At 30.6% G+C, this 13,062-nt stretch overlaps 1 protein-coding gene across 4 annotated transcripts; it reads left to right on the forward strand.

Annotated features, from left to right (window-relative positions):
- Positions 1 to 169: 169 nt before the first annotated feature.
- On the forward strand, positions 170 to 11,428 carry LOC105330909 (putative ankyrin repeat protein RF_0381). 4 transcript variants are annotated; one of them, XM_034444919.2, is made up of 24 exons: positions 171 to 232; positions 1,104 to 1,202; positions 1,417 to 1,506; positions 1,783 to 1,881; positions 2,061 to 2,159; positions 2,391 to 2,459; positions 3,092 to 3,178; positions 3,439 to 3,522; positions 3,694 to 3,783; positions 4,012 to 4,134; positions 4,975 to 4,992; positions 6,361 to 6,456; positions 6,909 to 7,019; positions 7,233 to 7,301; positions 7,559 to 7,648; positions 7,769 to 7,849; positions 7,960 to 8,070; positions 8,152 to 8,256; positions 8,658 to 8,762; positions 9,112 to 9,180; positions 9,482 to 9,523; positions 9,804 to 9,908; positions 10,396 to 10,512; positions 10,845 to 11,428. In XM_034444919.2, exons 2-24 carry the CDS (start codon positions 1,173 to 1,175, stop codon positions 11,085 to 11,087), a joined length of 2,133 nt encoding a protein of 710 aa, XP_034300810.2. In that variant the 5' UTR covers positions 171 to 232; positions 1,104 to 1,172; the 3' UTR covers positions 11,088 to 11,428. The 4 variants fall into 4 exon arrangements, with proteins under 4 accessions (XP_034300814.2, XP_034300810.2, XP_034300813.2 ...); XM_034444921.2 differs by having other exon boundaries at positions 208 to 242; XM_034444923.2 differs by lacking the exon at positions 9,482 to 9,523 and having other exon boundaries at positions 170 to 232.
- The last annotated feature ends 1,634 nt before the right edge of the window (positions 11,429 to 13,062 follow it).

Consider the following 13,062-nt stretch of genomic DNA (forward strand, 5'->3'; position numbering starts at 1 on the left):
CATTTGTCTTGAAGTTTTTCCACACAAAAAAGTGCACTATCGTTAATACTGAGTACGCATAAAATATTTTTATAGCTTGTTATAAAATAAATTAATAAATTAGATTAAAAACTAACTTTATTTGAAATAAAGAATGCTTTTAAATTTAATTTAACGGAAAACTATAAAGTTTTTTTCCAAGCACCTGTTTGACCGTGATTACAGATCGGAGAGTTTACATTAGAAACACAAGGTAATTTACGGTAATATTATAACATAGACCTTTAATCAGTTTAAATCAATACATCGCTTTTCAAGTTAAGGAAATGTACAAATGAGAGACACAATATTTTAATTTAAAGACATTAGTCTACATATACAATCTTCATTTTAAACAAGGACTATATTCATCTACGATGTTCACTTAAACAATAAAATGCTTTCTTTTGTGATTAATTCGGATATGAAGGTAGTGACATTGCAGGAAAAATAGATAACCCGCGTCAGCGGGTTATGTAAATTTTTCCTGCAATGATAGCTACCTTCATAACCCGCATGAATCATAAAAGAAAGCATTTTATTGTTTATATTTACATCTTTCTTTAACTAATTAATAAATTGATTATGAAAAGTTAGTAAAATTCACTAAATTACTGTTAATGTACATAAGTACGTTAGCTAAAAGAAACAGCCAAATTGTCTCCTCTGAGACCTTGAGTCTGGCATCATCAAGATTATTTTGTGCAGTCCGTGATTTTACTTAGGTTGCTGTAGCTTCAGACCAATCGATAAACAGGGCGAGTCAATTTCAGTCCTGTCACTTTTAGCTGCTGTATATTTTCGACCAATCGATAAATGGGGCGTGTAGATTTCCCTTTTGATTCTGACTGATTTAGTTCTAAAAATTAAGAAATTTTGTTTCTATACAGCTATGAATTAACTATAACTTTCCATAAGAAATAGATGAAATTATACTTGGTAGATGTAAATATATTAACTTGATTAAGACTTTAACTTTTATATGATGTGTAGATCTAAATACAGGTCTTAATTTATGATATATAATAATAGCATATGCATCTTGTGCAGATATATTTTGTTTATACTATTCCTCTATATTTCAGTGCTATTGAACCAAAACCATGTGCCAATATAAAGATGTCTGTCATTGTCTAAATTAAACTCTCATCAAAATGGCAGGGGCCATGCCCCAGTTGGCCTCGGTAAGTGGTTGTTTTACAATGATTATTTTGAAGTTAACATTTTAAAAGATGTGACCATTAAACTCATGCAGTTATCAATTGCCACGTAATTATAAGTTCCTTTACATTATTTAGTTTCTGTCTCTTCAGAACAAGTTAATCATATATTTGAAAAGTATGTTGCATGATCATTCTTTGTTTTCTCCATTTTTACTTGCATGTCAATGTATTGCAGACAAAAATTGGTCTTGCCATCAAAAATGGAGACTTCAGAGAACTTAAAATCCTGATTGAGAATGGGGAAAATGTTCATTTAAAGGACAGGGTATGTTGAGTAATTATCGATCATCATCATCATCATCATCATCATCATCATCAATACTATGTTAGAACATTAGTTTGTCAGTAGTATAACATTTGAATTCAGTTGTATGGTATTTACTGCAATCATGTTATACATGTAATTTGTAAATGTGACTGTATATTGATAAATTTTATATACCCTATTTGTTTACTCTGCTTTCATAAATAATTGCTTGGGATGTTTGCACATTCACAATTTTAAAGAACCTATACATTAGAAAAAAAATATCTGTTTCAGAAAGGAAACACCTATCTGCATTATGTATGCACCGTGTACAGACCCGTGGTTTTCCACATACTAGCTGCTCAGGGCATTGACATAAACTCTCAAAACAAGGTCAGATTATATGCTTGTTTAATTTGGTTTTCAACGTTTGATTCCTTTTTTCTTTCTCACATTGGTTTCTTTTTAGCATCAAATTAAAACTAGTTCTAGATCAACTGCAAGACAAATGTAAAATTATATATAATGCTGTTGTTGAAAAAGTAGTGTATAGATATATGTGTACTTTGTAGTTTGGATATACCCCTCTACATGTGACAGCCCTCCAGAAAGACAGCCTACATGTAGCAGATGTCATGTGTTGTGGAGCAGATCCATTCATCAAATGCTTTGTAGGTTTTTTGCCAAATATTTACGGTATATGGTAAAAATGCTAGCATTATGAATTTTCTCTTTAGGTACCACAATGTAAATGTACTATGATATAGATATATATATTACATGTATATGTACTTGAATATACTACTGTTTCAATTTTTGATTAAAAATGCCAATGATGTTCACATAGCAGTGGTTTTATTAAGAGTATTTTATAAAATGCTGATTTTCTTCTGGAATTATAGAATGGGAAAACAGCAGCAGAGCTTGATCCTCATAATACATATTGGCAGATGGTGTATGAAAAGTACAAGGTTAGATATTACCATAAACAAGTAATATTCATGCAGATTTTTTGGGTCAAGGCATACTATCATACATGCAAAAGTGGAACATGAAAGATGGATATATCAACAAATACCCAACCCCCCTTTTCTACCATGTTTACACCATCTCACATGTGTGAGTGTCAAGGATGAAATTCACTAAAATGGTCTTATCTTAAAAATTCCTCTGTTTTACATGTTTGTTACTTTAAAAGCTTTTAAGGACAAGTAAAAATTTATTCGATTATGTTTATATGAACATGTGGGAAAAAGTTTTTGGGTTGGCAATGCATTTTAGTTCACAAGGGATTGTTCAACATAAGAATAGTTAAAGTCAGATGAAGGGTACATCCATCTGTATATACACATACAGATCTTTTTTCCTGGACTTATACATTTCAGAAAATGCATGAAATAGCAATTTTACAGCAAATGTCTTTACTTTGAAAATATAATGTTTCATGTAAAAAAAAATGTGTAATTCTAGTACTTTTGTTAAAGAAAGACTGACTCTCTCTCTCTCTCTCTCTCTCTCTCTCTCTCTCTCTCTCTCTCTCTCTCTCTCTCTCTCTCTATCACACTGGCTTGTTGAAATGACTTATCTAAATTATCATTTTCAGCCAGGAATATTTCATGCTGTAAAAGCTCATGATGTGGAAAGGGTCAAGGAACTACTGCATTGCTGGTGTAAAATGGATTCAAAATATGTATGTTAATTCATTAAAATATATTTAATTCATATGTAGATAATGAGTCATTTTAAAATTTACATACAGTCCAATGTCATATACTTAAAGATTTCCAAGGATTTTAGATATACATGCAGATCAAAGTAAAACTACATACAAAACTGCCTGTTTGGACTTCCTACTCACTTATATTAACGTTCAATGTCAAAGTTTAGCTGCTTGTTATATATGTAATATAACAATTAAGTTGTTGAAAAATCAGGATATTATTTAAATAGAATGGACAGACTCTGAGACAGTTTTCAGCAGCCCACAAACATCATGACATAGTGAGAATTCTAGATCAACACAAAGCTACTCTGGTAAGACAGCTGGACAGAGAATTTCTAATCATAAAAACTGTGTTAGAATATAAAAATTTCTTGACATTATGGTACTTTCCTATTTTTGAGATCATGTCCAGGTAGTTTCATTTTATATATTTGTAATATTTGTTTACAATTGATTCCTTCAATTTTGTTTGATTTCATTAGGATGTCATCTATGGTTGCTTGGAGCTAAACTATGACAGAGTGCGAGCGGGCTTGAAAAAATCATGGTGCAAAATTAACTTCCTTAACAAGGTAGGAAACCTATTGCATGAAGAGGCTAAAAATGCATTTCGGCAAACTTTTACAAACTTCAAATTTAAGATAAAGTAAAGAAAAGTTTTTAAAAAATATGAATTTTTTTTTATAAGATTATTATATAGTACTAATTGTACTACATGTAATTATACTACAATGGTAATGGTAATCTGTAATTGCCTAAATTACTTTGTGATACTTATATACTGTATCTTCTTCCACAAGGCCTCAAGGAAGCAACATGTTCTACAGTTTGCCATAGAAATGGAGGACCTGACCCTGGTCAAATTGCTGTGTGACGGCGGGGCCGATGTCAACATTCTGGTGCTAGTTCATGACTACTTTGTGGTAAGTCTGTTAATAAGTAAAAGAGACAATATATCATTAAAATGGCTACAGTACAGCTACAATATGTCAATAAAATGCCTTATACAAGCCTAAAAAAGCAAATTAATTCATATGCCTTCCTTGGCAGCCAGAAATATTGAAAGAGCAAGAAAAATTGATTGTATTTCATGAATTCTTGAATTGTCACATCTGTTCACATTATTTGTTGACTGTGTTTCCTACACACTTTCTAAATTGATTGTCACCCTTGGTTACAATAAAGATGAGCATTATCCCTGTCATTGAATGTTGGGAAGATAATCATATTTGTCCAATCCATCAATCAAAAAAAGAGGAGAAAAACAGATTAATATGTCTGCGCTTATTCCAAAATTGTAATCTAATATTGCTTAGACAAACACACTTCAACTAAATATAAACATGTTGATGAATTTAAAGAGATGATCTTTCCTATGGGTGGAATTGGGAGTAGACTATATATATATGCCGCATGTTGTTATGATTGTGTCAATTAAAAATGTAGCACCTTACCACATATCCATACTTAAGCAGTTGTACAGGATATGCATATTATTCAAGATATCAAAGTTCAAGAGACAGGGGCTCTACTGTACATGAATATTTAAAATTTGGGGGGTGGGGCATAGAAGCTTATAAATGATATATACCTGGGTATTGCTTTGTTAGACGTAAACTTAAGTATTCTCTTTTTCTGTATTGATAAAATGTGAAACAGTATTTTCTACAGATAAAAGGATTCTTTATCAAGGAGTTATCGGAATCAAACAAGAAATATACTATTTTTAAGCATTGACATTAACATATTGTTTATACTATTAGGGCTTTCATGAACTTAAGGTAAAATGAAACAAAGTACATGTATTACAATTAAGCTTTCTTTTATTTTGGATTTCTTGATATAAAATGAAGTAGTTATTTGTTTTCTCATTCTGTAGCTGTAAACCAATTCTGCCTAATCATTCTAACTTTAGAATTATGTGTAGTTTAAAGCTGATTAATATATTGCTTCATTTTTTGACTTTTTCAAATTGTTTTAAACTGTTATCAATTTGATAGAAATTAGAGAATTGGTTTTCAGTTCAGAAAAGCTTATGGTATTTGACTTCAGCAGGTGGTCTTATCCTTATCATATATATTGATACATATGTCATTCTTTTAGCACCAATTTATACTCTATAGCATATTATCAGCACTATGATATTTATATATGATATATCTACTTTTTTAAACATCATTTTTATTCAGCACAATGATATACCGGTAGTCAAATTTGTTTTCATGATTTTTCTTATTTGGGATAAAGTCTCTCATAATCTCAATCTCTGGTACTTGGTTTTTCTCTCTTTTTCATATGAAAAAGTTTTAGATGATTTGGTAGAGAAAATAAATTAATATGATTTTAAAGGGGCATGGTCACAATTTTGGTAAAATTTTCTTTTTCTATTTTTATTGTTTACAATGCTTTAGTAGTGCATTTTTAATAAGCAACCAAAATTTGAGTATCAGTCATAGAGCTATAACAAGATATCGAGCTCACAATTCTTTGTTATCTAAATAATGGCTCGTACCATGTTTTTGTTTACGTTGGTTCATTATACCAGTAAAATTTCTTTCTCAAATTGATTTTCTATCTGCTTCTCGTTTTGAACATAAATAAACAGTATCTAGCATTTGTCACATCCATTTTAGGTCTGGAATTTTTTTTTCAACACCCAAAATGTAAACAAAAGCATGTGGAAAAGTCAAGGAAATACTTTTAATCAAAGACATGTGAGCTGTGTATTTCCCTTATTACTCGACGACTGACTCTCACGAAAGAATTGTAAACATTAATAACGGAAAAATATATTTTACCCAAACCCTTTAAATGGTCATTTGAGAACATACTACATGTATGTGAATTATAATCTTTGATCATATTTTTGTTCCCTATTTTTATATCAGATTATTTGCAAATTAATTGTAAATGCATGCATGATTTAGTTAACTGGTATTGAGGTGTTAAAGATGTGAAATTAATTTGTATAAATAAAGTAGTATCAATAGATATTAATTTCTATATTAATGAAACTGAAACAAGAATGTATGTTACCATACCTAATTCATTTGATTTTGAGATTCTAATATCAAATGTGACCTTCTTTAATATTTAAAAATTTTTATTGAAGCTACATGTATACATGTTTTACTATTTGATCTTGCCAGGGTCCCATGTATTATGAGGTGATAAATACTAAGACACCTCAAGACATCATGTGGACTGTTCTCAAAGCAAATGTCAACTTTAACCTAAAAGATGAGGTAAGTTATTTATGCAAAATGTCGAAATATTTTAGTCAAAATTGCTTTAGAGTTGCTAGCATGTACCTGTAATATACTGTAGGTAAATTGATCATCAGATATATATGCTTACAAATGCTTACATATAATGCATGTTTGATGAAAATCAGTTTTAGTTACTCTTTATACATGCATTAAAAAAAAATTGAACATTAAAAGATGTTAATTGGAGCAATTCATGCTTTTATTGATAAGGTATTTATTGATAATTAAGGTATATATAGAGAGGAATAAGTATATTAGGTATATATGAAATATAAAACACGTCAAGCCTTATAAAAACACCAAAATCATTGTCAACTTTATGTTAAAGTGAATTCTCTAGGAGAAGGACACAAGTGTACTAGGTATTTTTTCTTTCTTTTGTATGGATAAAAGATATGTCCCCTTATATGCTTTGTTTTGTTATAAAGAGGGGAAGAAATGCCATGACATATGCTTTGGACAAGGGAAATGGATTCTTACCAACAGAAGTGTTCAAATTCATGCTGAAGAATGGAGCTTACCTCGGAGATAGAGATGATGTATGCCAACTAAATTCACGTGTTGTTTTTCAGTATATGCATTTTTTTCTCAAATTATTTAAACAAAGAATTTGATAATGAATTATAAAATAAAAAGATGCGCGGTCTAAAGTGAAGCTATTTTTGGAATAGATGTGTTCCTCTTATACAATCATGTACATATACATGTACAATGTCTGAAGTGCTAATAGATGGCCTCTGTCACTGTTTTAGACAGGAGTAGGTATTCGGGAGATTGCCAAGTTTGCTCGAAGGATGGATGTTGTGTCACTTATAGACAAGGTGGGGAAGTAAACTGAATTAATTTTATGAATTTTATGAATTTTCTCCATAAACAAATATTAAATAGTTGGAATTTATAATCCTATTAATCCTAGAAAGAAACTGCTGGGGATATTTTCACCACTAATGAAATTATTTCAGTCCTTATCTGGATATTACATGATGCATGTAATTTGTGATTGTAAGCTAATATACAATATTGAATATTGACATTTTGTTGGACATGAGATCTAAAATAATGTAACATTTTCTTGCAGTACTATATTCAAGTGATTCGGAATTCTGACATGGACATGTTGAGGAAACTTGCAGTAGATGGTTATGGTGGTCTCCTTATTTATTTCAATGTACGCAAACACAAAAAAATATGTGACTTTTCTTTATTTTGTGTAAAAATTATGTTTAAATTATTTATTTCAATTGTTGAATGCATATTTCAATAATTTGACCTTTCAATGTCCTTTCAGTATAGAGACTCCTATGTGTATGCTGCTGGGAATGACACTGATGATGCCTTAAATTTTATAGAATGGCTGCCAACATTTCAGGTATGTGAAAGTAAAATTGAGAATATTTAATCAGTTTCCACCTCAATATCTTTGAAAAATTCAAGAATACTTAATGAAATTCCACTTCTGATTCAATAAATTGTATGTAGGAACAAGTAAGATTGCTTCACCTGGCAGTGAGAGAGGAACCTGTTAGTGAATTCTCCTCTATTCTTCAAGATTGTAAAGAACCAGAGATGTTGATAAATTCTAAAGACAAGGTTTGAGTATGAATCAATAAGTAAAATATTTTCTGAACAACATGTGAGGTATTCTGTAATGACAACATCTTTCCTTTTCAGGGAATGCGAACACCATTGATTCTGGCCACATTATTTGCTAGAGATGACATCGTGAATTTTATTCTGAAACAGCCTTACAACATAGACATCAATGCCCAGGACTGTGTAAGAAAAATATCTCTATCTGTATTCTTTTTACACAGTTTACAATGTTATTTTCTCCTAAAAGGCTCTTGTTATTTTTTTGCTTGATCACATTTTAATGATACATGTATTACCCTATCTGTTCTCTTTGCACTTACAAAGAAAGACATTTAGCCAAAACATTAATTGTTTGCTGATAATTAGTAAAATGTACTCTATAGGTACTCTCCATCTCTGCTTCAAGGTAATATATAAACACAAAGAACAGGCCACCATGCTGTCAAAACTCAATGTTGTCAGGGTTTAAAACATTTCAGTGCTACTCTCTTTGTTTAATTTCTTCAGTTTTTACAGATTTTGATATTTCATATATTAAATACTCAATACTTTTATTTGACTCCATGATTTTGTATGTTTTGTAGTGTAAGAGAACTGCCTACCACTACACCTTTGTCCTGGGTCTGGATGGTGAGAGCATCAGGAAATCTCTGGTTCAAGCCGGTATCAACCAGTCCCTTGTGGATGTGGTAAGTGATTTGCTGGTTCTTTAAAAGATCTGTGTAGCAGGGTTTCAGTGTTAAAAAGAAAAAAAAATTAATCAAGCATGGAGTGTTACATCATGGAGGTTAAAGATTTGTAATTTTTAGCAGTAGACTTTGCCTTTTCTATTGAAATTGACAACTCAACCTAATACATTTTATTAGGCAGATCAAATACCAAACATTATCAATAGTTGTTGAAATTAATATTTAAAGCATAGTTGAACAATTTGCTGAATATCAAAGTCAAATATTATTTCAATGAATTATGCAATGCCCATGGTATTATCAAAATTTAAAAAAAACAAAAAAACAAATTTCTTTTTCTATGGTACAGAAAGGCAGACGGGGAGAGGATTATGCTGAGTTTGTTCACAAGCAGGAGTGGATTGATCAGGAAATTACAGTATGAATATTAATGCTTAGTATAAACTTGTTCAGTAACACTTGTAGAACATCAACTAATAAGAAATGTGTATGAGAAACTGTTAGTGCATGATCATTTATTAAGCTTCAAAACAAATTTTACTGTCATAACATTTTAAAAGCTAAAGACAGTATGCTCTTTTTTACTAGTGCTGTAAAGAAAAGTTTTTTTGAATTTTTTAACAAACTTTTGGATTAATATGCATGTGCATGCATGATGAAAAGAATTGAAAATTTGCTAATTAATTTTTGCATGAATTTTTATTTTTTAAACCATGCAGGCTAAATATGGAATGGAATTAGAACTTATGTGTGTTGAAAAGGTTTGTATTTTGATGAACTATGATTTTCTATTCTATGTGGAAAAAATATGTTTTATAAATATACCCATTTTATTTGAGGTTTCAGGGTACCAAGTAGTATTTTTTCTGCTTTCCAATTCATCACTCACATTAAACATGCAAACATACAAATGAAACCTTGTTTATTATCAAACTTTAGTCCATTTTTATAGAAATAATTTAGTTTTACTCTAAATTATGATTTATTTACAAATCATATTTGTTAAAAGGGCCTATATTATTATCTATATTCTGTTATAAGTATGAAGACTTAAGAAAAGTAATTCGATCAAAACGACAAGGATTAAAAGAATTTGTGGAACTCTTGAGAGATTTTCCTGTACCAGTAGCTGCATTTCCAAAAATAGTAAGTCTCTGAAAGAGTCTTTTTCCTTTGTAATTAACAGAATGAGTCTCATGGGAGTTGATTTTTTAATACACTAATAGATGAAAATCTAATTAGTTTCAGTGATAATTTGTGTTCTCTGTTGTTGAGATTTTCTGTTTTTACCTCCAAAAAATACTACGCGGCATTTGGCCCAAAATGAACTGCATTCACTTCTAAAAATTAAATCTAAAAAGCATATGATTAAGGTTTTATGTGGTTCACTTGGGTATGAAAGCATTTGGCATTTGGAGAAAATTTAAAATTACATTACTTGCTAACGAAGGTTGTGTATTTTTAGATAATAAGAACCACCAAATAACAATTTATTGGTTATATTTACTAAAGATCAAATTTCTCATCAACTGCACCTTTAATTTCCTGAGATGAGGCATGTTTTGAATTTTCAGGTACCTAGTCAACTTATTCCAAAGAATTAATTCACGGTTTTACCATTTCTTGTTTACAGTTAGGACCTCTGATGTACTCCTATCGAGACATCATATTTCTGGCAGTGGATTATGGGAAAGAAGACATTGCAATCAGGCTTGCCAATCTTGGAGCAGATTTGTTCAGGAAAGAATGTGTAAGACTCAACTTCAATAATATTTAACACGTTTGTTATAATAATTTTAAGTAGTGAATGATCAGTACTTGATGACCTGCTATTACAAAGGCAGACTCATTGTTATTTAAAATATGTTGAAAGTCAAAAAATCTCCCCTTTTCTGTATGAACTATATTGATTGAATGCACAGGAAACAATCATATTTTCTTTATGAAATGAAAATGAGCTCAAATTCTTCTTTAAAATTCATTCCAGTAAAAACCGAGATATGTTCATGTGTATTGTTAAAAGAAGTTATTAATTTATTGCTGGTTATATACATGTATCTAAATTCTAAGTTTATGTTCCAGTATAAAAGGAAAAGCAAAGATGGAGATGAAGTAACTGTTGCCATGGATGTAATAGAAAGGGCAGCAACTCTGAAAATGGTCAATTTAGTCAACATCCTCGCCAAAAAGCAGATTCGACAGAGAGAAGTGTTTACACCTCGAGTTCCGCAACGGGCGCTGGCCAAACTACAGCTTGGGCTGTCAATGAAGAGTCAGGATTTTGAACAGACATTTGTGACAAAGTTACCGATATGCAGTTTTTAAATTTCACAGAAGTATTGTTCTCTACATGATAATAATTTCACTGTCAAATTTTGTTTTTGTTAATGTTACTGAATACATTGTCAATTTTATAGCTTAATTGTATTTTACATAGTTTATAGGAGTAAGTGCTGTTTACTATGGGTTTTGGGGAAATGCATGAATTCTTATTATTTTTGTATTAATAAAACAAAACTGTTGATAGTGCTCTTTAATACATATAATTAGTTTTCAAGTCCCTTTTGACTTTTAACCTTTTAATATACATTTGTTTTCATTTACATTATGGTATGATATATTAAGTGTCTGTGATATAATTTATAATAAATTCATACTTTAAAATGCAGGCTTTTAGGTTTTTCCTTCAACTAACCTATACTATATGCCGTCTATTTCAGAATAATATAGTATCCAAAATACCATGGAATAAACCTCTTCTTTGTAATTGCAGTACTGCTCAGTCGCAGGGCAAATTAACATAGTTTGATGAAATTTGATGTAACCATAATTGTTTGATTAACAACATTTATTTCTCAACCAACCAAAACCGAGTCAAACTATATCAATTTGCACAGCAAAAGAACAGAAGCGCAACTAAAATAAAAGGGTGATGTCAAAGTAAATTTGAAGTCCAAGCCACTGTTTTTATGTATTTTAATGCATTTAAATTTCAATGCCCCATGAAATTTTACTTCCATCAACATTGAGATAACTAGACATCATTGAAATGGTAACCATCTCAATGGGCCCCGCTTAAATAATGGAAAATATGATAAAAGTATTTCGGATGATTTTGCTTTGACATTGACCTATGAATTTTCAGGTTGGCAACGAACTTAAAGTCAAGCTCATTACCCCTTACCAACAGGCATGTTTGGGGTTTAATATGAGTAAGATAAAGCCAATGGGGGGGATGTATGGCCTAAATCTGGATTTTAAAGAGATCTGCTACGACCTTCACATTTGACCTTGAAACTTGGTTTAAGGTCAATATACACCCTTTAATCAAAAACTCTGTTTATGTGAAGTATGAGTCAGATAGGGCTAAGGGGAAAGTCAATATGCTCTGATTTTTTTGCGTGGTCTGATATGACTGTGACTTAGAAACGCCATTCAATATTTAAAAAAAAAAAATTAAAAATAATAAAAGAAACCATATCTCAAAATTTTAATCGTTGACCTCATATAAATTTTATGCCAACAGAATAAGGCCAATATAAGTAGTTCATTACTATAAATTCGGACTGGAATGTTTTTTTAAAATTGTAGCCAAAATCTTAATGTTTTGTATCTATTTTGTGCCATCACCATTCATAAAATGTATTTCATTTTTTAAAGTGTTTTAATATTTATAATATTTTTACACTTAAGAAAATCTCAATCGTCGTGTAAAATTTTATGGGATTTTTCTTGATTTTATTATAAAATATTCAGTGGCCATTAACTCGGATAGTACAATATGGAGGTCATTGACCTACTTTTAGAAAGAGAACACTAACAATACAATCAAAGGTCTATAACATACGATAGATGGTTTTTCATTATTATCAGTGGATTTATTTTTCATTAAGAGTAAAGTAAACGTCATCCTAAGTCCTGCAATGAAAATCTTTTACAAAAAGACAATTTTAAAAAAACATATGACTGAAGAGACGGTGCAATTTTAAAAAATGAGAAAAATCTGTCAAACAAAATTCCATTTAATATTTACTTCAATTTTTTTCTTTTATGATGATAAATCTCGGCTGCTTCCTTTTATATCTATTTTCCGCATGCCATCCAACTGACAGAGGCTCCATACAATTCAGTGTCGGCCCATGCGCGTAATGTCAACTGAAATCCATTTTTGGATACATTGCTTACAATTATTTCAACCCGAAGATTTGCATCTTCGCTGGAATCGAGCCTAAATAAACCATATGTTACGGTTGGAGTTCCATCAAACGGAGGACTAAAATATATCCTTTGGGAATATGGC

Source organism: Magallana gigas, chromosome 2 (genome assembly GCF_963853765.1).
Source record: "Magallana gigas chromosome 2, xbMagGiga1.1, whole genome shotgun sequence".
In the NCBI taxonomy this organism is placed as follows: domain Eukaryota; kingdom Metazoa; phylum Mollusca; class Bivalvia; order Ostreida; family Ostreidae; genus Magallana; species Magallana gigas.